At 48.9% G+C, this 22,099-nt stretch overlaps 1 protein-coding gene across 1 annotated transcript in view; it reads right to left on the reverse strand.

Annotated features, from left to right (window-relative positions):
* The window catches only part of PINK1 (PTEN induced kinase 1), a 28,011-nt gene extending 13,595 nt beyond the window's left edge, over positions 1 to 14,416 (reverse strand). The window contains exons 1-3 of the mRNA XM_033228001.1: positions 13,943 to 14,416; positions 10,017 to 10,304; positions 7,250 to 7,350 (exon numbers count right to left, since the gene is read on the reverse strand). Coding sequence (XP_033083892.1) covers positions 7,250 to 7,350; positions 10,017 to 10,304; positions 13,943 to 14,329 — 776 coding nt within the window. The 5' untranslated portion in view covers positions 14,330 to 14,416. The remainder of the gene's footprint in view (positions 1 to 7,249; positions 7,351 to 10,016; positions 10,305 to 13,942) is intronic.
* Between the last annotated feature and the right edge of the window lie 7,683 nt (positions 14,417 to 22,099).

Raw genomic sequence — 22,099 nt, forward strand, 5'->3', positions numbered from 1 at the left:
AGCTTTAATGGTTGTATCAACGGTGGTAAGTCTCCCCATGCCTGCAGGAGCAGCTGCAGCTAATTATACCTACTGGGCCTATGTGCCTTTCCCACCCTTAATTCGGGCAGTCACATGGATGGATAATCCTATTGAAATATATGTTAATAATAGTGTGTGGGTAGCTGGTCCCACAGATGATTGTTGCCCTGCCAAACCGGAGGAAAAAGAAATGATGATAAATATTTCCATTGGGTATCGTTATCCTCCTATATGTCTAGGGAAAGCACCAGGATGTTTAATGCCTGCTAGCCAAAATTGGCTGGTAGAAGTACCTACTCTCAATCCCACCTGTAAATTTACTTATCACATGGTAAGCGGAATGTCACTCAAACCACAAGTAAACTATTTACAAGACTTCTCTTATCAAAGATCATTAAGGCCGGGCGCGGTGGCTCAAGCCTGTAATCCCAGCACTTTGGGAGGCCGAGACGGGCGGATCACGAGGTCAGGAGATCGAGACCATCCTGGCTAACACTGTGAAACCCCGTCTCTACTAAAAAATAGAAAAAAATAGCCGGGCGAGGTGGCGGGCGCCTGTAGTCCCAGCTACTCGGGAGGTTGAGGCAGGAGAATGGCGGTAAACCCGGGAGGCGGAGCTTGCAGTGAGCTGAGATCCAGCCACTGCACTCCAGGCCGGGCGACAGAGCGAGACTCCGTCTCAAAAAAAAAAAAAAAAAAAAAAAAACAAAGATCATTAAAATTTAGGCCAAAAGGAAAACCTTGCCCCAAGGAGATTTCCATAGAAACAAGAGATTTAGTTTGGGAAGAATGTGTGGCTGTGGCTGATAGTGCCGTGATTTTACAAAACAATACATTTGGAACTGTTATAGATTGGGCACCTCGAGGTCAATTCTACCACGAGTGCACAGGACAAACTCAATTCTGTCCCAGTGCACTAGTGAGTCCAACTGTTGATAGTGACTTCACAGAAAATGTAGACAAACATAGGCACAAAAAATTACAGTCTTTATACCCTTGAAAATGGGGAAAAAAGGGAATCTCTACTCCAAGACCAAAAATAATAAGTCCTGTTTTTGGTCCTGAACATCCAAAATTATGGAGGCTTACTGTGGCTTCATACCACCTTAAAATTTGGTCTGGAAACCAAACTATAGACACAAGAGATTATAAGACTTTTACTCTATCAACCTAAATTCCAGTCTAACAGTTCCTTTACAAAGTTGTGTAAAGCCCCCTTATATGTTAGTCATAGGAAATATAGTTATTAAACCAGACTCCCAAACTATAACGTGTGAAAATTGCAGATTGTTTACTTGCATTGATTCGACTTTTGATTGGCAGCACCGTATTCTGCTAGTGAGAGCAAGAGAAGGTGTGTGGATCCCTGTGTCCATGGATCGACCATGGGAGGCCTCGCCATCCATCCATATTTTAACTGAAGTATTAAAAAGCATTTTAAATAGATCCAAAAGATTCATTTTTACTTTAATTGCAGCGATTATGGGATTAATTGCAGTCACATCTACAGCCGCTGTGGCAGGAGTCGCATTGCACTCTTCTGTTCAGACAGTAAGCTTTGTTGACAATTGACAAAAGAATTCCACAAGGTTGTGGAATTCACAATCTGGTATCGATCAAAAATTGGCAAATCAAATTAATGATCTTAGACAAACTGTCATTTGGATGGGAGATAGGCTCATGAGCTTGGAACATCGTTTCCAGTTACAATGTGACTGGAATACTTCAGATTTTTGTATTACACCCCAAATTTATAATGAGTCTAAACATCACTGGGACATGGTAAGACGCCATTTACAGGGAAGAGAAGATAATCTCACTTTAGACATTTCTAAATTAAAACAACAAATTTTTGAAGCCTCTCAGAGTCACTTAAACATTGTGCCTGGAGCTGAGGCGTTAGATCAAGTGACAAAAAATCTTTATGGATTAAACCCCACGACTTGGATTAAGTCTATTGGAAACTCTACTGCAATAAGCTTTGGAATTATGTGTCTCTGTTTAATCGGTTTGTTTTTAGTGTGCTGGACCAGTGGAAGAATCCTGCGCCACAATCGAGAGAACGAACAAGCCTTCATCGCCATGGCACATTTATATAGAGGGAAAGGGAGAGAAAATGTTGCGGGAAGTCAGGGACCTTGAACGGAGGGACTGGCTGGAGCCACAGCAGAAAAACATAAAATATAAAGATTTCATGGACATTTTATTACTTCTCCAAAATTAATACTTTTGTAATTTCTTATGTCTGTCTTTGATCTCTTAATCGCACCATTTTCTTTGTAAGCTGAGGAGGATACATGTCACCTCAAGACCCTGTGATGATTGTCTTAACTACACAGATTGTTTGTAAAACATGTGTGTTTAAACAATATGAAATCTGGACATCTTGAAAAAAGAACAGGATAACAGCGGTGTTCAGGAAACAAGGGAGGTAACCTTAAACTGGCTGCCAGTGAGCCGGATGGAACAGAGCCATATCTTTTCTCCTTTTGCACACAAATAGGAGAGATATCGCTGAATTCTTTTTCTCAGCAAGGAATATCCCTGAGAAAGAGAATGCGCTCTAAGGGTAGGCCTATAAACGACCCCCTTGGAGGCGTGCCGCCTTTTACAGTTGAAGCCAAAGGGATGAAATAAGCCCGGGCCTCCTGTAGTGCTCTCAGGCTTATTAGGAAGAGGAAATTCCCACCTAATAAATTTTCGTCAGTCAGGTTGTCTGCTCTCAAACCCTATTTCCTGATAAAATGTTATCAATGACTATGGGTGCCCAAAATTTCATTAGCAATTTTAATTTTAACACCATCCTGTGATCTCATCCTGCCTCCACTTACTTTGTAATATTCTATTACTTTGTAAAGTATATAATCTCAGTGTCATGATGACAATGGTAGTTTTGTTGAAAAGAAAAGGGGGAAATGTGGGGAAAAGAGAGGTCAGCTTGTTACTATGTTTATATAGAAAGAAGTAAATTTAAGAGACTCCATTTGCCTCTGTATTTGAGATGCTGTTAATCTGTGACTCTACCCCCAATCTTGTCCTTGCTAGAGACATCGCTGTGCTAATTAAAGTTGAAAAGATTTTGGGCTGTAAGGAATGTGCTTTGTTAGGCAAATGCTTAAAGCCTGCTTGTGGTTGAAGGTCGGTGCCATTCTCTTAAATCTCAGTAAAAGAAAAACATCTGTCTCCTGCCCGTCCCTGGGAAATGAAACATCTCCGTGTATCTGTATGTCTTACTGCTGATTTACTCCCTTATCTTTTGAGCAATAAATACTGAGGGAACTCAGAGACCGGTGCCGGTGTGGGTCCTCTGTAAGCACAGCACCGGTCCCCTGGGCCCTGCTTTTCTTTCTCTATACTTTGTCTCTGTGTATTATTTCTTTTCTCAAGTCTCTCGTTCCACCTAACGAGAAGCACCCACAGGTGTGGAGGGGCAGGCCACCCCTTCAGTTAACACTCTGCATAAGGTTGTCAATGGGTGGAAGGCACTTAGAATCGTGTCTAGCACAGAGGAAGTCTCAGCTGATATTAGCTCTACTATTATTCATTCAACCAATACGCATTGTTTGCATGCTAAGTACCAGACATCAGGCTGGAATGCTGTGGAACTATGGCACAGAACAAGACAGAGTCCCTGTCCTCATGGATTTGCAGTCTATCAGGGGAGACAGACATTCATCAATAAGTAATCATGTGAGCTCCCTAAGAGCAAGGACTATGCCTGAATTTTCTCCATTATTCCCAGTCTACTACAATAGTTGGCATGGAATATGGGTGTAATAAACCTTTGCTGAATGAGTGAATAGATCCAGAATAGTAGTGGTGGTGTCATCTGCCTGCCCTGGCTGTTCCTTCTCCTGTGGCAGTGCCCCCCCCACCCCCAAACCACAGCCCTGCTGAGGCACAGTGGCTAGATTTTGGATGGGGTGGCTCTGCCAGCTGTGTGCCAGCCCTACCCTTCAGCCAAAGCCGGCTGACCCAAGGGGTCACTTGCCCCAAGGGCAATGAACCTACAGTGACACTCGAGACCCAGATGTTTGGACAAAGGGAAGGGAGGGAAGTAGATCCTCTCTTTGGGAGTGTGAGTGAAGGAATCTGCCAGTCCGCAGTGGAGAGGAAGCCACGAGACTTCACTGGGGCCATGAGGAGCCTGAGGTGAGCAGGCCAAAGGGAAGTAGGAACAGGAGATGCGAGGAAGAAACAGCATGCGGACAGTGGAACCATGTCCCCACAAGTTCAAGAAATCAGTAACTGGTGGAAATTCCTGCAGCTCACTCCTGTAATCCCAGCACTTTGGGAGGCTGAGGCAGGTGACTGCTTGAGCCCAGGAGTTCGAGGCCAGCCTGGGCAACATGGAGGAACCCTGTCTCTACAAAAACTACAAAAATTAGCTAGGCATGGTGGCATGTGCCTGTAGACCCAGCTACTTGGGAGGCTGAGGTGGGAGTATCACTTGAACCCAGGGAGGTTGAGGCTGCAGTGAGCCAAGATCACGCCACTGCACTCCAGCCTGGGCAACAGAATGAGACCCTGTCTCTGGAAAAAAAAAGAAAAGAAAATTTGAGTTTGTAGAAACCACTTTCTGAAAGGCTGAAACTCCCTCTGCTTATGAGATAAAAGAATTGGCTGAAATCAGTTGGAACCAATAAGGCCAACAACAGCTTGCACAGAACAAGTTTGCTGATGTCACAGCCTGAATTGCCACTGCACGTTTCATACTCACTCCTCCCAAATCTGCACAGGGACCTGTGAGTTGGCATGAAGAGATAACTGCGCATGTCCAAGGACTGTCCAAACTTCTTTCCTTCTACCAATCACCTGCTAATCTTAGAATCCACCCCTTAAACCTCCTCTAACAAAATTACTGCCTTAAAGCTAGTGAAGACAGGGTTGAATTCGACTCCTGTCTCCATGTGAGTAGACTCACAATGGAAAGCTTAGCTTTTCTCAAAAATCCAGTGTCATTGCTTCTAGCACATCAGGCTAGAGCCCCCTTTGCTGCATAACAATGGTAGAGGGAAGTGAATGGGGCGGAGCCTAGACTGCGGTAGGGAGAGAGCAGGGTGCCAGCCTCTCCCAGCGCTGCGTGGTCCCCAGGCTGTGTGGCTGCAGTCCACGTGTGCTCACGCACTGCTCCTGCTCTTGAGTCAACCTGAGTGGCCCCTGTTCTATGCAATCAAAGGAGCCAGAGCACTGTTTCCACCCTCAAGCCCCTGGGCGTCATGATCACAGCCCCAGGCTGTCAGGGCCCCAGCAGGTTTCATGGGAGCTCAGGGGCAGAGGGCTATGGCTGTACTGGGGAGATATATGGCAGGGTCGGGGGTGTCTGAACTGAGACCTGAAATATGGGTGGAGGGCAGCACAGGTGTAGCCAGCTGTACGCTCAGGAGATGGTCACAGAGGAGCCTGGCATGTTCGGGGAAGGAGCTATGAAGCCAGCCTAGTGGAGTGTAGGGTGCTGATAAGAAGGGTGAGAGATAAGGTGGGAGACACACTGAGAGGAGCAGGTTGCAAAGCACCTTGAATCTCCCGGCCCCAGGACAGCAGAGGCTAGGAGGAAATGAACCCAGGGTGCTCTCGGGGAAGCTTTTCCCAAGGTGCACCAGCAGTTGAGGTAATGTACCTGCTGCCACAGCCATCCGGTCATTCAACAGGTATTTACTGAGCCCTGGGGGTATGCAGCAAACAGAGCGTGTACAGTACAGCTGGAGCAAAAAACAACCAACAGAAAAAGACGTGTGATGTGAGGCTGGACAGTGAGAACTGCTAAAGGAACAAAGTCCCTGGAGAGGGACAGGGACTATGTCAGATGGGAGGTCTCGGCAGCAGACATCACGGTGTTCCCGGCAGCAGGACAGCGCCACGTCGGCCAGCTCCCACTCACACCACAAGAGGAGGCACTGAGGATCACGTTAGCCCCAAAGCAGCTGACCTTCAGGTGTCTACTTTCTCCACAAAGGCCTCAGGAGGAGAAGCTGCCACCTGAGCAGCTGACTCCACCAGCCTGCAGGGAATCCAGTCACACTGGACCCCTCCAAACCATGGAAGGGGTTTTCCATGTCCATTCCCTTAATTTCATACTTCTGCCTTCCTGCTTCCGACAGAACAAAGATCTGTAAACCAGCGCTCCAGTAAATCACCAAAAATGCAGCGACCCACCTCTTCTTGGTGGGCTACAAATACATATACATATATTTTCGAGACAGGGTCTCACTCGCTCGCCCGGGCTGGAGTGCAGTGGCATGATCTTGGTTCACTGGAGCCTCAACCTCCCTGGGCTCAAATGATCCTCCCGCCTCAGCCTCCTGAGTAGCTGGGACCACAGGCATGTGCTACCAAGCCTGCTAAAATATTTTATATTTTTTGTAGAGGCAGGGTTTCACCATGTTGCCCAGGCTGCTCTTGAACTCCTGGGCTCAAGTGATCTGCCTGCCTTGGCCTTCCAAAGTGCTGGGATTAAAGGCGTGCACCAGGCTGTAAACATTAAGGTGGGCACAGTACCGCCTCCGTCATAGCCTGTGCATCAGTCCTCACCACCTGTGTACATGGGCTTTTCTGGGCTGGAAGTGTAGCTGCTGTTCATTTGCTCTTCCCTCTGCTGGGAATGCCTCTTCCCTACTCCTCTGCCCAAGTAATGCCAATTAATCCTTCACAAGGTGGCACAAACTTTCCCTTTGAGAAGTCTTTCTGAGCAGCCCCTCCTCTGCAGCACACGCCTCCACTGGGCTTCCTCAGCCCGAGCATACTCAATTCTAGCACTTACACCCTGGGCCCTCTGCTGCCACACTGAGAGCTCTGGGCCAACAGACCACTTTTTGTTTTTTAAAAAATCTCTTAACACCATCAGTGCACATAACTATTGGTGAAACGAGTGTTCCCTCCGCTGGGGACAGAGTTCAGTTTATTCCGATAGGTGGCGCTCTACCCGTGCATTTCTTAGGAGGAATCAGAGAACCGCGATCAATCATGCAACACTGCGAATTGGGCCTTTTTGGGTGGCCTTCTCTCCCCTGCTCCCATGTGAATTACGCATGGGCATCATCATCTGGGGTCAGATCACCTGCAATCTTTCCCAAGTGAAATTATCCACTAACTGAAAATCCATCACCATCATTAAGCCTTTATTATCTACTGTCATGTCAGACACTATACCAGGTGCTGATGACACAAGTGATGGATGAAGATGCTCTCAAAGAAGCCCCAGTCAGTCCGGCAGGCAGAGGGCACTGACCTGTAAGTGACTGCTCCATACTCCCCGACCAAGGCCACTCGGCTCGCTGGGACCAGCTCCTGGCTCATTGTGTTCAAGATAGCTTCGCTGGAGGAACCTGCCTGGAACACCCACAAGGAACCCAGGGTTACACAGGCTGGAGCAGAACAGTAAGTTCCTTGTAAGCCCTGCCTGTAACCTGGAGCAGGCCAGCTGCTCTGACCTTCGAGATAAGATGACCTCTCTTAAGTGGTAGGCTGAGACAAGCTACTCCTGGGAGACAGACAGAGGTACCATCCACGCCAACTCAGAAGATGCTTCACGCTCCTCAAACTCTTGCAGCCTAGGTGCCAGGGCTGGAGGAGATGCCAAGGTGATCAGGGTATGGGGTGCTGCTTCCTGCCATCGGTGCCTCTGGTCCCCACCAGTTTGAAATTGACCACTGGATCAGTAACTCATTCTGCAGGCTCCCTTCACCAGCCAGGCCAGAGCCTGACATGCTCCACCCTGGGTGAAGTTGTACTGAATCATGGAACAGCCTTCCTCCATCTTCCACAACGAATAGACAAAACCCAAAGAGTGGGGAAAGCACCTTATTGTCTTCATTGTATTAGGAAGGGCTCTCAGGACATATGAAACCTGTCAAGAAGATCCTGTAAGAATGAACAATCTTGTAGCTTCTGTGAATGCAACAGCTGTCTTGCCCCAACCAGTGCATGTTTGATGCTAAGACTGGATGTTTCGCAGGCAAAGGATTTGGCTGCTTGTTAGCTATTAACCCAATAACCTTCATTCCCCAAATCAGAACAAGAAACTGCATCCTCTAGGGCCCACCATGAACAGCTGTAGCCACTTCCCACCTCGGCCTTGAATGGATGGGCAGGAGACAGAGCATCGGGTCTTGATACATTTTTAAAGCCCACCTAGCAATCACAAGGTAAATAAATTAAGTGGACAGAAATTGTTTTCGTGGGGGAAAAATACTCTTCAATTTCCCAAAGCCTTGAGTCCTTCCAAGAGTTGAGAGCAGGGAGTTGACAGGCAAGCCTCTGAGCTGGAGGTGGGCTTGCAGAGTAAGCTTAGAGGAAAGAGATCCAGTTCCCCCCTCTCCAGTGAGGTAGGTTACAGGAAGGAGGGGATGGTGAACTGACCAATTAGGGTAGAAACCAGTGGTTTAGGCCCTTGTTACTTGAAGTGTGGTTGACAGAGCAGTGGCATTGGTATCATGTGGGAGCTTACTGGGAAGGCAGAATCTCAGGCCCCACCCCTGACCTGCTGAATCAGAATCTACCTTTGGGTTTTTCTGTTTTTTTTTTTTTGAGACAGGGTCTCACTCTGTTACCCAGGCTGGAGTGTAGTACTACAGTCTTGGATCACTGCAGCCTCTGCCTCTTGGACTCAAGTGATCCTCCCACTTCAGCTACCAGCCACCCAAGTAGCTAAGACTACAGGTACAAGCTGTCACACCTGGCTAATTTTTGTATTTTTCTTTTCTTTTTTTTTTTTTTTTTTTTGAGACGGAGTCTCGCTCTGTCACCCAGGCTGGAGTGCAGTGGCCGGATCTCAGCTCACTGCAAGCTCTGCCTCCTGGGTTTACGCCATTCTCCTGCCTCAGCCTCCCGAGGAGCTGGGACTACAGGCACCCGCCACCTCACCCGGCTAATTTTTTGTATTTTTTTTTTTTTTGAGGCGGTGTCTCGCTCTGTCGCCCGGACTGGAGTGCAGTGGCCCGATCTCAGCTCACTGCAAGCTCCGCCTCCCGGGTTCACGCCGTTCTCCTGCCTCAGCCTCCCGAGCGGCTGGGACTACAGGCGCCCGCCACCTCGCCCAGCTAGTTTTTTGTATTTTTAGTAGAGACGGGGTTTCACCGTGTTAGCCAGGATGGTCTCGATCTCCTGACCTCGTGATCCGCCCGTCTCGGCCTCCCAAAGTGCTGGGATTACAGGCTTGAGCCACCGCGCCCGGCCCAATTTTTTGTATTTTTTAGTAGAGACGGGGTTTCACCGTGTTCGCCAGGATGGTCTCGATTTCCTGACCTCGTGATCCGCCCGTCTCGGCCTCCCAAAGTGCTGGGATTACAGGCTTGAGCCACCACACCCGGCCAATTTTTGTATTTTTCATAGAGATGGGGTTTCATCATGTTGCCCAGGCTGGTCTCGAACTCCTGAGCTCAAGTGATTGGCCTCCCAAAGTGCTGGGATTACAGGCGTGGTCCACCATGCCTGGCCAGAATCTACCTTTGAACGTAATCCCTGGGTGATCTGTGGACAGAATACAATTTGAAACATTCTGGTCTACTTCTGTGTAACAGGGGGAGGCAGCCTGACTATACAATAGGCACCTTTTCGGTGAATAATCTGTCTTTTCCTACCTACTTCCTGGAAAAAAATCCTCACCAGGCTCACTAAGATGAGCATTTTGAGAACATCTCCTTTAAAGATGAAAGGCGCCGGGCGCGGTGGCTCAAGCCTGTAATCCCAGCACTTTGGGAGGCCGAGACGGGCGGATCACGACGTCAGGAGATCGAGACCATCCTGGCTAACATGGTGAAACCCTGTCTCTACTGAAAAAAACACAAAAAACTAGCCGGGCGAGGTGGCGGGCGCCTGTAGTCCCAGCTAACTGGGAGGCTGAGGCAGGAGAATGGTGTAAACCTGGGAGGTGGAGCTTGCAGTGAGCTGAGATCCGGCCACTGCACTCCAGCCTGGGCGACAGAGCGAGACTCTGTCTCAAAAAAAAATAAAAAAATAAAAATAATAAAAAAAAAGATGAAAGGCCTGTTGCTTACCGAGATGTTCCACATCATCTTGATGGCCAAGGGGAAGGCAGGGGCCCCCAGAGCTTGCTCCTGCTCTTCTCCTGGTGCACTGGTACCTGGGCCTCTCCCTGGAAGTGAGCCGGTGCTCTTTGTCACCTCCAGGTTCTGGGGCAATGTAGGCATGGTGGCTTCATACACAGCAGCACTGCAGCCCTTGCCAATGGACTGCCCTATCAGATACTCCTCCAGCCGAAAGCCCTGCCAGCGTCTCGTCTCCAACGGGTCAGGCCCTGGCTTGCTTTTCTGGGTAAAAATTGCCTGTGAGGAAAAAAGAATGCACTGTGAGCCAGGGAGCCTAGGAAGGCCCAAGAAAAGGGAAACGGGAGGCAGAGAGAGGTGCAGCGAGGCATGGTCCGCACCGACCAGATCAATAAACCAGAAAAACAACCCAACCGGGTTCTACTGCTCAGCCTGGGTCTAGGCCATCTTCTTTTTCATTATTCAGAATGATTTTTCTCAAACTCTGTTGCTTCACTGTGATCACAATACTCAATGATCTGAGAGGTCAGAAACCCCGCGTCCTATAGCCAGTGCGCCTCTCCTTGCTGCCTTCACTCTCCAGCAGAGCTCTGGAGGTGTCTGATTATGGAGACAGCTCGCTCTCCAAAGACCTTGGCAGACAGCTCCTGGGCAACTAGCAGGAGTGTGTGATCCACAGTGATCTCCGAGGGTCTGGCAGGCAAGTGGGTGAGATCAGGCGCATCCCCAGAGCAGAGGGATTCAGTCCTGTCTTCTGTCTCTGCCTCTAAAAGCTCCGATGGGGCTACTCTGTCCAGAAAGGTAACAAGAGTACAAGAATTCAGACAGAAATGGATGGAGGTGCAGGTGCTGGGGGTAGTGCTGCACTAGGAAAGAGGCCATGTGACAAAAATCTGGGTCTTCCCCTGCTTCAGGCAGCGGTGATGTCACTCTTCCAGTCACCCATGCTCCACTTTCCCTCTCAAATGGTCTGATCTGCTGAGCTCTTCCTTTCCAAGGTTAATCACCCCTAGGTGCCAGGCACAGCTCTGCATATGTCCCTTGGTCGTAGCCTACCAGGCACCATCTCGTGCCTTCCATGCTCTGAGCCACATCAAAATACATTGCTTTCATGTGTCACTCAGCTGTTCACCAGACTGTCCAGGATCTTATCTGTGTTCTGGCTGCTGCCAGGCTGGTCTGCACACTGCCTGCACTCATCCTTTGGGTGCCTCTCTCTGAAAGCTGCTCACAGCATCCTTCCAGCCCCTGTTTCTACAATATTGCTCTGTCTGGCTCATCCCTGCTCGGCCATCAAGCCCAACTCAAGCTCCTCCTTCCTCTGTGACCAGCCCTGATGACCCAGCTCATAGCAACTTTCCTTCTAGAGGGTTCCTAAAGCACCTGATATCTGTAAGCAACTTAACCTTGCACTATAACTTTGAACTTTTTTAAAAAAATGAAAATCCAGGCCGGGCGCAGTGGCTCACGCCTGTAATCCCAGCACTTTGGGAGTCCGAGGCAGGCAGATCATGAAGTCAGGAGTTCAAGACCAGTCTGGCCAACATAGTGAAACCCCGTCTCTACTAAAAATACAAAAAGTTAGCCGGGTGTGATGGTGTGCACCTGTAATCCCAGCTACTCGGGAGGCTGAGGCAGGAGAATTGCGTGAACCCGGAACGCAGAGGGTGCAGTGAGCCGAGATAGTGCCACTGCACTCCAGCCTGGGCGACAGTGTGAGACTCCATATCAAAAAAAAAAAAAAGAAAAAAGAAAATCCATCTTCCCTTATAAACTCCATGGAGCAGAAGCAACATGTGTTTGTGTGAGTGTGTGTATATATATAAAATATATATCCACATTATATATAACATATACTATATACTACTATATGTAACATATAGTATACATAACATATATACACATATTATATGTTATATATACACATTATACACATACTTTTATAAGATAAATTTTTAGAGCTTGCTACTAGCACACTCCTGCTAGTTGCCCAGGCTGGGGTGCAGTGGTGCAACTATAGCTCACTGCAGCCTCAAACTCCTGGGCTCAAGCAATCCTCCCACCTCAGCCTCCCAAGTAGCTGGGACTATCGGCACATGCCACCATGCCTAGCTAATGTTTTAATATTTTGTGGGAACAAGGTCTCACTATGTTGTCCCAGCTGGGCTTCAACTCCTGAACTCAAGAGATTCTATCACCTTGGCCTCCCAAAGTGCTAGCATTACAGGCATGAGTCACCATGCCTGGCTTCAGAATTTTTTAAACGTGAAATTAATTCCAGCAAAAGTAGCCAGTGAAAACAACTTTTTTTCCCCCAAGACGGAGTCTTGCTCTGTCACCCAGGATGGAGTGCAGTGACGCGATCTCGGCTCACTGCAACCTCCGCGTCCCAGGTTCAAGGAATTCTCCTGCCTCAGCCTCCCACGTAGCTGGGATTACAGGCGCCCACCACTGCACCCGGGTAATTTTTGTATTTTTAGTAGAGACAGAGTTCCGCCATGTTGGCCAGGCTGGTCTCGAACTCCTGACCTCGTGATCTGCCTGCCTCAGCCTCCCAAAGTGCTGGGATTACAGGCATGAGCCACCGTGCCTGGCCCCCCAAAATTTTTTTTTAATGTGAAATTGATAACTAATAACATTTTCAGGCACAGGAGGGTGAGGTGTGTGAAGAGGGTGCGTGAATGGTAAGTTTAGGATCAATCTCCTCAGTTAAAAAAGCCTCTTTAGTTTTAAGCAGGATTGGTCAAATTTCCCATCCTTAGCTTCTGCCAGTTAAGCTGTGGCAAAAGACAAGGTCAGGGGCTGGGGACTAGGCCAGATGTCACCTGTCACCCCTAACTGGCCAGAGCTCAAACATGACACAGTGGTGATGAGCAATAAAAACCGGGCTGGAAACCAGGAAACCCAGGAGCCACTGCTTGACCCTAGCAGCTGTGTCCTTGGGCAAGTCACTCCCTCTTCCACCACCTCAGCCCTAACCTAAAAAATGCAGGGGCTGTGCTAATTTAGTGAGTGACTCCACACCCCAGGAAGAAGAGTGACCTCCCTGGAAGAAGGTGGAATTCTGCCAGCGGCCAGGCTTCAGACCTGAACTGCACCTCTGGCTCCTCCCTGGCTCTCCAGCCTGCCCCCCTACTCTGCGGCTTTTAGACTTTGCCAATCTCCATAGGGAGCCAGGTCCTCAAAATAAATCTGCCTCTAAATAGACACCTCCTATTGGTTCCGTTTGGAGAATCCTCACTAATACAGACTTTGGTTGGGCAAAAACAGAAGTCTTGTGCTATTTTAAGCATTTAAAGAGCCTAAGAACCCTTGTGTATCCAGTCAGCAGGGATAACTCTACACAGGTAACTAAAATGTCAGGTCTGTTTTTCTCGCCGTTCATAGTTTTTACTGCGGTTTCAGCTCTGTCACTACTAATCCTTTGGTTAAATCGTGGAGGCAGCCTGGCTCAGTGGTTAAGAGCATTGCCTTTTATTAGCTGTGTGACTTTGAGCAAGTCCCTTCACCTGAGGATTTTCCTTCTCCATAAATTAGGGACGACAACTACCTCAAAGGGATAGGAATGTTATGATTTACTTGTCAGTGCATTTTAGAAAATTAACACAAAGCGTTTTGCTGTGCTGTGACTGGAGCTGCAATCGGCAGCACGTCTTCATTTGAGGAAGGGAAACATTAAAACAAATGGGAGGTGCTGGCTTTATTTATAGCAGCCGATCAGTAATGGTGAAACAGATGCGCTTTAATGCCCCTCTCCCCGCCCTACTCCGGCCGAAGCCTCGGCCCTCGACCGGCCCAGGGCCCCGCCTCCACACCTAGCCCTGCCCCTGGCCGCATGCCACGCCCCCGCCCGGCTCAGGACCCGACCCCGCGCTTAGCTCCGTCCTCCGCCCGGCTTAGGACCCGGCCCCGCTCACCTGGATCTCCTGACAGGCCGAGACCGCCCGTCGGCTCTCCGCCTGCTTCTCCTCGATGAGGCCCAGCCCTAGCCCCAAGGCCAGAAAGACTGCCCGGCCGCAAGGGCCCGCGCAGCCCCAGGCCCGCACCACGAACTGCCGCTGCAACCGCGCCGCCAGCCCGGCCACCGACTGGCGAAAGAAGCGGAGGCGGTTGGGGAGCCCGAGACCGACCCTGCGAGGCTCCGCGCCCGGTCCTGCGGCCCAGCCCGGACGTTCCCCGCGCACACAGCCAGCCGCCGGGCCCGGCCGCCCCAAGCCGTAGGCCCGGCCCGGCTTGCCGGTGAAGCGCAGCAGCAGCTCTCGACCCAGCTGCAGGCCGCGGCCCAGCGCCTGTCGCACCGCCATGGTGGCGCCGCGGCCCGCTGTCCCCGCCGCCGCTGCCGCCACCACCGGCGTCCCCCGCCGGTCACAACAAAACTTGGGGTGACGCCTCTGCGCAGGCGCTGGTGGGCGGGGCCGGCCCCCGCGGCAGTTCCCCGACTCGGCGCGCGGGGGCGCTATGCTCGCACTGGCGCCTCTAGCAGTGACTTTACCTTTGCACTTTGGACCCGCTTGGAGGGCTTGCCGGTTCAGGCAGGTCCTGCATGTGAACAGCACTGGTCCTGGGCAAAATCGAGAAGTCGAGAAGGGAAGCCGATATTATTGCCATCTACCATGCCAGACCCTTTACGTCTTTTAATTTATTTCACAGCTCCACCAAAAAGATAAAAATGCCGTTTTTACAGATGAGAAAACCGAAGCCTAGCAAGGGCAGCATTCGAGGTCTCGTGCAGGTACCTAGCAGAGCTGAGGCTAAAGTTCACGTTGTCCTAACTGTGGAATGCTTGCCCTCCTCGATGCCGTTAAGCTGCAGTATGTGTCCTCAGGCTCGGGGGTTTTGAGGACCCCAAGAGAAATCTCACCCAAAGGACACAATTTGTGAATGAGTGTGCTGAGGTCCCAAGATAGCAGCTTGCCCAAAGCCACACCATTTGTTTAATGGCATACGCCTGCTCACCACAGAACAAACACACACACACGCAGGCACATCACTGAAACAGTTTGCTGACAGAGTTGTTCACTTGTCCCCTGGCCAAGGGTCCACCCCATAGCCAAGTAAGCCCAGAGGACAGAACTCTTCAGACAAAGAATACCCCCTTCAGCAACAGCTCCTATCTACATGACTTTTGAATTCATATTTAAGGAGAAAGGAATTTATGAACAGAAGCCATAGTCTCTGGCTTCAGCGGCAGGGAGACAAGATGGTGGATCCCCAAACCATTACCCCCAAGACCCAGGGCCTATATGCTGTAGGAAAGGAACGTGAAGGACATTTGAAGTCACTCCCCCAGGGAAAGGCAAGAATGCTGTGTGAATCTGCCTAAGGGCAGGATTTATGGTAAGTACATGCTTTTACACAAGGAACAATAGAGAAACTGGAAATCTTAGAGGCCTTCCTGAAAGCTGGTTATTCAGAAGTCAACTTGGTTGGCGGGGTGTGGTGGCTCACGGCCTGTAATCCCAGCATTCTGGGAGACTGAGGCAGGTGGCTCTCTTGAGACCAGGAGTTCGTGACTAGCCTGGCCAATGTGGCAAAACACCATCTCTACTAAAAATACAAAAACTAGCTGGGCGAGGTGGCACATGCCTTTAATCCCAGCTACTCGGGTGGCTACTGCAGGAGATTTGCCTGAACCCAGGAGGTGAAAGTTGTAATGAGCAAAGATCACACCACTGCACTCTATCCTGGGTGACAGAGTGAGACTCTGTCTCAAAACAAAACTGGAAAACCAATAAAACACATCAACTGGGTGGATTAGCATCCAAGATGGGGTTGCTTTAGCTTGTGTGTGTGTGTGTGTGTGTGTGTGTGAGTGTGTGTGTGTGTGTGTGTGTGTATGTTCTGGTCTCTCTCATAATCTTCCTTAAGGGAGGAATTTTATGATTCTTGTGATATCCAGTCACATTTATTTGGGAGACAGGCCTAGATGAATTTCCCATTTGTATAGAGGCGTATGAATATCAAATATTGTCCTTAATTTTTTGGATCCACCTCAGGGAATTTTTAATTATAATTTTAAATGCTCCACTGAAGTTGTCATTTGAAGAATGGTAAGGGAAAGAAAGTTGGAGAAACCTCACACTCCAGTAACCACAGGCTCACTCATGGAAACTTAGTTGGGGCACAGATGAGTGGAATTTAAAGTTTAAATCCACTCGTCTGAAGCCACGTTTGCAGTGATTCACTCCAGCACTTGGGGAGGCTGAGGTGGGAGGATTGCTTGAGGCCAGGAGTTCAAGACCAGCCTGGGCAACATAGGGAGACCCTGTCATTACAGATAGTAATAATTTACAAGACCCCAGGCACATGCATGGTGGTATGTGCCTGAGGTCCCAGCTACTTGGGAGTCTGAGGCAGGAGGATTGCTTGAGTCCAGGAGGTTGAGGATGCAGTGGGCTGTGATTGTGCCACTCCACTCTCCGCTCCAGTCTGGGTGACAGAGTGAGACTGTCTTAAAAATAAAATAAATCTCATCTGCTGTGTCTCATTACTGTAAACCAAAAATAAGGTCCTAAGCTCCCCAGCTGACTAAATGGACCCCCTCTGGGCCAGAGAAAACCTAAAACTAAATTTCAGGCCATGACAGGAAGGGACGTTGGACACGCCTCCTTATACCCCCTCCCTTTTGGAGTTTAGCCACAACTGATCAGCATTAATATTCAATAGTGCACATAACACTGACAAAACAGACTCTCTAGCAATAAGATACCAAATTCTAACCTGATGCTGGTATTGTAACTGTCCGTTGGGTTCTCCTTGTTCATTGCCTGGACAGGGCTCATTTATCAAGACAGGGGAATTGCAACAGAGAATGGGTTTAATTCTTGCAGAGCCAGCTGTATGGGAAACCAGAGTTTTATTATTACTCAAATCAGTTTCCCTGAAAACTCAAGGATGGTGGTTTTTATGGATAATTTGGTGAGTAGGGGGTCAGAAAGTGGGGAGTGCTGATTGGTTGGGTCAGAGATGAAATCATAGGGAATTGAAGCCATCCTCTTGTGCTGAGTCAGCACAAAAACCTTGGCTTCTGCAACCTACCTTATCTTAACTCAAGCATTTCTTTCTACTGAGTTCAATTCTTCAGACAAAGCTTAACTCTTTCAACCAACTGCCAGTCAGAAAATCTTTGACTCCCCCTAGAACCTATGAGCATCCACTGCTTTGAGATGTTCCACTTTTCCAGGCTGAACCAATGTATACCTTCCATGTATTGATTTATATTTTTGCCTGTCACTTCTGTCTCTCTAAAATGTATAAAACCAAGCTGTAACCCGGCCACCTTGGGCATCCTTTCTCAGGACCTCTTGAGACTGTACTCTGAGCCATGATTGCTCATACTGGCTCAGAATAAACCTCTTTAAATATTTTACACAATTTGGCTTTTTTTTTTTGGTCAACGTTACCATTATAGCTCCTCTCTTTAATGTTTATAGAAAAGAAACAAGAGGTTCTCTGAGATATTTAATGTTTCAACTACAAGGATTTTCTTTAATCTCCCAGGAACATAACTTTTTAGTATAAGGCTTATGATGACCACACAGCTTATAAGACATTGTATTGGTTATGAGTTAGACATTATAAGACATTGTATTGTATGAGTTAAAGAGTGCATTTGTCTTAAGCCTTTGCATTTGTTCCCCTGAGCTGCAAATGAACTCACTAGACCTGCGATATGTAATCCATCAGCTGGAAATGAAATCTCCAGACTAATGTTAATTAACCTTCCATTGTAGGCTGGACTTACTCACTTCTGCATCTGTAGAAAAATCTAAGTTGCTTCCGACAGGTCTGAATCAAGCACAGCATGAAGCTTGATTCTTTGGCAGACATCTGTATGGAATGGACAAGTAAGTCGATTTTGGAAAAGAGAGGCTTCCAGCAGGGATTGCAGGGGTTCCACATTCCTCACCTCTCAGGTCAGAGATAACAGACTTACTGTGGCAGAGGCACAGGCATGCGTTTCCCAGGGACAATGGTCCTGACTCCATTCATCCCTGTCTATCCTTCTAAGACGGAAAAATTCTTTTTATGGTGGTGCCATGGATATCAGGTCTCAAGGAATCATCTTGAGATTCTTCCATAACATCTCTTACTTACTTACTTACTTATTTATTTATTTATTTATTTATGAGACAGGGTCTTGCTCTGTCACCCAGGCTAGAGTGCAGTGGTACGATCATGAGTCATTGCAGTCTTGAATTCCTGGGCTCAAGCAACCTTCCTGCCTCAGCTTCCCGAATAGCTGGGACTACAGCCCACACCACCATGTCCAGGTAATTTGAAAAATGTTTTGCTGGGCACGGTGGCTCACACCTGTAATCCCAGCACTTTGGGAGGCCGAGGCGGGTGAATCACCTGAGGTCGGGAGTTCAAGACCAGCCTGACCAACATGGAGAAACCCTGTATCTACTAAAAATACAAAAATTAGCCGGGCATGGTCCTCATGCCTTGCACTTATAGCAAGGGTGCGTTGGGGCTCGGGGACCTTGCGGACACCTGTTGGCATAGTGTCCTGCCTTGCCGCACTTATAGCAGGCTCCTTTCCTAGCCTTGGAGTCTGCGGAGTGTGTGCTCTCTGGCCTGGGGTTACGACTGGGCTGTAAAGCCGCTGCTAGGAGCTGTAACTTCTGTTTGAGGCGAGCCTGCCGTCTCCTCTCTGGAGTTATAGACCTTAAAGGCTAATTTAACCAGGTCTTGTATTGGTGTCTGAGGACCATCCTCTACCTTTTGAAGTTTCTTACGAATGTCAGGAGCTGATTGAGAAATGAAATAAGACGCCAAAATGGTGGCCCCTGTGGGGGAGGCTGGATCTAACCGGGTGTATTGGGTTAGAACCTCAGTCAGTTTAGGGTAGAGGTTAGGATAACCTGGAGGTTATGCCAAGTTAAGTCATAGGCCTGACAAAAGTATCTAAATTCCTTTATGTATATGGTAGGATTAGCTGAGAAATCACCTAAATGCTTCTCAATTTTGGAAAGATCGGCCAATGAAAAAGGGACATGTACTCTGACTACCCCCTCCACCCCAGCTACCTCTCGCAAAGGTGCTAACACTGTAGGAGGGTGTAGGCAGAGATAGGGGACTTAAGACAGCCAGTTGGGGGCCCCGAAGGAGGCATGGGACCGAGTGGATTACTAGTAGGTAAGGAGGAGGAAGGAGGAGTCTGGGCAGGAAGGGAGGGGTTGGAGAGAGCGGGGCGAGAAGGAGGAGTATAGGGCAGGTCGGGACGAGAGCGTAAGGCCCAAAAGCCTTGTATGTAATTAATTTCGGACCACTTGCCTAGCCACTGGCAGAAATTGCTGAGTTCAATCGCGCCACAGTGGAAAGGAAAATTAACCGCTTCCTCCTAAGGTCTTGTTCGAGCTGTAAGGTTTTTAAATTGGCTAGGAGGCACCCTAAGGGGGTGCTCTTTGGAAATTTGGACTGGGGGTTTCCCGTTTGTTTCCTCTTTACTGACACAATGGACACAATGGAAATGGAAATGGATCCCTGCCTGGCTTCAAAGCGTCCTTTGGAACCAGCAGAGACAGACTGGAGGCTCATGGAGCCAAAGTGGAGATTACCTTCAGGCGGACGTCTCCGTCCTGAACGGGTCTCCCGAGCCACTTGGTGGCTCCAATGGACCTCGGACCTGCGCAGGATTTTGGCTGAGGGAGGTAAAGAGGAGACAAGGGCACTTACCCCAGAGAGGCCGTGAGAGTGAGGGAAGCGGGTCTCAGGTCCTGGTCCGTCTGCCGTGTGGGAGCAGGAGGAGGTTCCTCAACCCTTAGAGGCCTGAGGAGGGGTCTCCTCCCGGGTCTTCAGCACCAACTGATTTGTTTTTCTAAGACCACCAGAGCGGGCACAAAAGAACCAGCGACTAGGCAAGTGTAGGAGCAAAACTGCAAGTTTATTTTGGTCACCTAAGGTGTGGGGAAGAGGTCTGTCGGCCTCCGGCAAAGAAGGCCGACAGAGTCCCCTGGTGGGGCTCTCGGAAGGCGTTCCTGGAGTCCTGACATCCCGACAGGAGTGAAGGACTGAGGAAGGCCGCGCGTGGCGTCCCTCCGGAGCGGCTTTTCTAGGAGTGGGAGGGCAATAGGCGGGGCACGGGCGTGTCAGGGGGCGTTCCGCAGGTGCGACCAGGTAAATCTTGGTCTCTTCGGATTGACATCACCTGGCGCATGCCTAGTTGGTCTGCACCTTCCCGGGTCGCCGGCTGCATTTTCGTGCGCGGGGGAAAAGTTGGCGGGGAATGAAGAACCCGGAAGTGCACCATCTTGCCTCCGTTCATCCAAACACTGAGATCCGGCCACAGCACTCCAGCCTGGGTGACAGAGCGAGACTCCGTCTCAAAACAAAACAAAACAAAACAAACAAACAAAAAATATTTGAAGAGGTTTATTCTGAGGAAATATGAGTGACCCAATGCCCTGTGACATGGCCCTCAGGAGATTCTGAGAATAGGTGCCCAAGGTGGTCAGACTGCAACTTGATTTTATACATTTTAGGGAGACATAAGACGTCAATCAATACATGTAAGATGTACATTGGTTTGGTCCAGAAAGGTAGGACAACTGGAATTGAGGGCTTCCAGGTCATAGGTGGATTCTGAGAGTTTCTGATTGGTAATTTGTTAAAAGAGTTATTGTCTAAAGACATGGCATCAGTAGGAAGAATGTCTGGTTAGATAAGGGGCTGTGGAGAACATGGTTTTATCATGCAGATGAAGCCTCCAGGTAACAGGCTTCAGAGATAATAGGTTGTAAATGTTTCTCATCAGACTTACAGCCTATCAGTCTTAAGGTCTGTGTTGATGTTAATGCTGGTCAGCTGGGCCCGAATTTCAAAAGGAAGGAGGGAATAATGAGGCATATCTGAATCCCCCTTCCTATCATGGCCTGAACTAGTTTTTCAGGTTAAGTTTGGAATGCCCTTGGCTGAGAGGGGGAGTCCATTCAGATGGTTGTGGGGTTTAGAATTTTATTTTTGGTTTATATTTCACTGTACCCTTTCCCTCCTGGTGGGCAAGGACTGTGGAGTTTTGGGAAAGTACATGATATTCTTAAGAAACATCTAACCTTCCCCCCACCCAAAGGACATGGGGTTGGGGAAGCTGATTTGAATGTAAAAATGGAAAAAGGCAAGACTTCAACAAAGAGAATGTCAAGGGCTGTTTGACCTTCCCTTTCTGGACAGCATCCTTTGGCACGGTTTCAGTGCCTCCCGCTGGCAGGAGGCAGACACATTTTCCCAGAGCAGCAACATCCTTTATCCACAGACCATTTCAGAAGTGCTATCTCTAAATTGCCTGCAGAGGTGGAAGGAGGTTTTGCTAAAACTGTTGACAGAGCAAAGCTGCAGCCAGATCAAAATCCTGCTGCTTGAAACTCCTGGGCTGTAGTTTTTGGAGGTTAGAAGAAGACCACAGTGGGCAGAAAGTGAGATTTCACTGGAAGGAAGCATCCCTATGTTGTCTGGGCAAGATGGATGAAAACATAGTGATGGTGGATCAGGGAGAGATTGCTGTGTTAAGAAACCCAGGCAATCTGTGGTTCCTTCATCCAGAATATTTGCTGCCCTGCAGTGATTGTTCAAATTACAAATATGGACATGTTGCCTACTGTGGATAAAACCTTCATAAGCTCTGGATCCTTGCCCACTGCCCTTGGGATAAAGCCCAGACTCCTTAACCTGGCACACAACATTCCTCACTATTTAGTCCCAGCATCCTTCTTACTGTCCCCCACCCTGCCTTTTATGGTCCAGCATCACTCAATTACTTCCAGTTGTCTCAACAACCATGGTGACTCCTCTGGGTTGATTTACTGCTCTGAAAGAATCCCCATTCATACTTGAGGTCACCTCCTCCAGGAAGCCTTCTTTGACCTTCTCTGGACTGCACTAGATGGCCCTTCTTTGTCTCTCCCACTAAAATGTGAGTTCTGTAAGGACAGGGATTGTGATGTTTAAATCTCATATCCCTCAGCACCTAGCATGGGGCCTGCTGGGTCCCTAGCCCTTGTTTGAGAGACAACTGGGAATTCAGTCCCTCACTGGGCAGGCTCATGCCCAAGGGGAAGGTGAGAGGAAGGGGC

The sequence above is a fragment of the Trachypithecus francoisi genome, unplaced genomic scaffold (assembly GCF_009764315.1).
Source record: "Trachypithecus francoisi isolate TF-2019V2 unplaced genomic scaffold, Tfra_2.0 Lachesis_group12, whole genome shotgun sequence".
NCBI lineage: Eukaryota > Metazoa > Chordata > Mammalia > Primates > Cercopithecidae > Trachypithecus > Trachypithecus francoisi.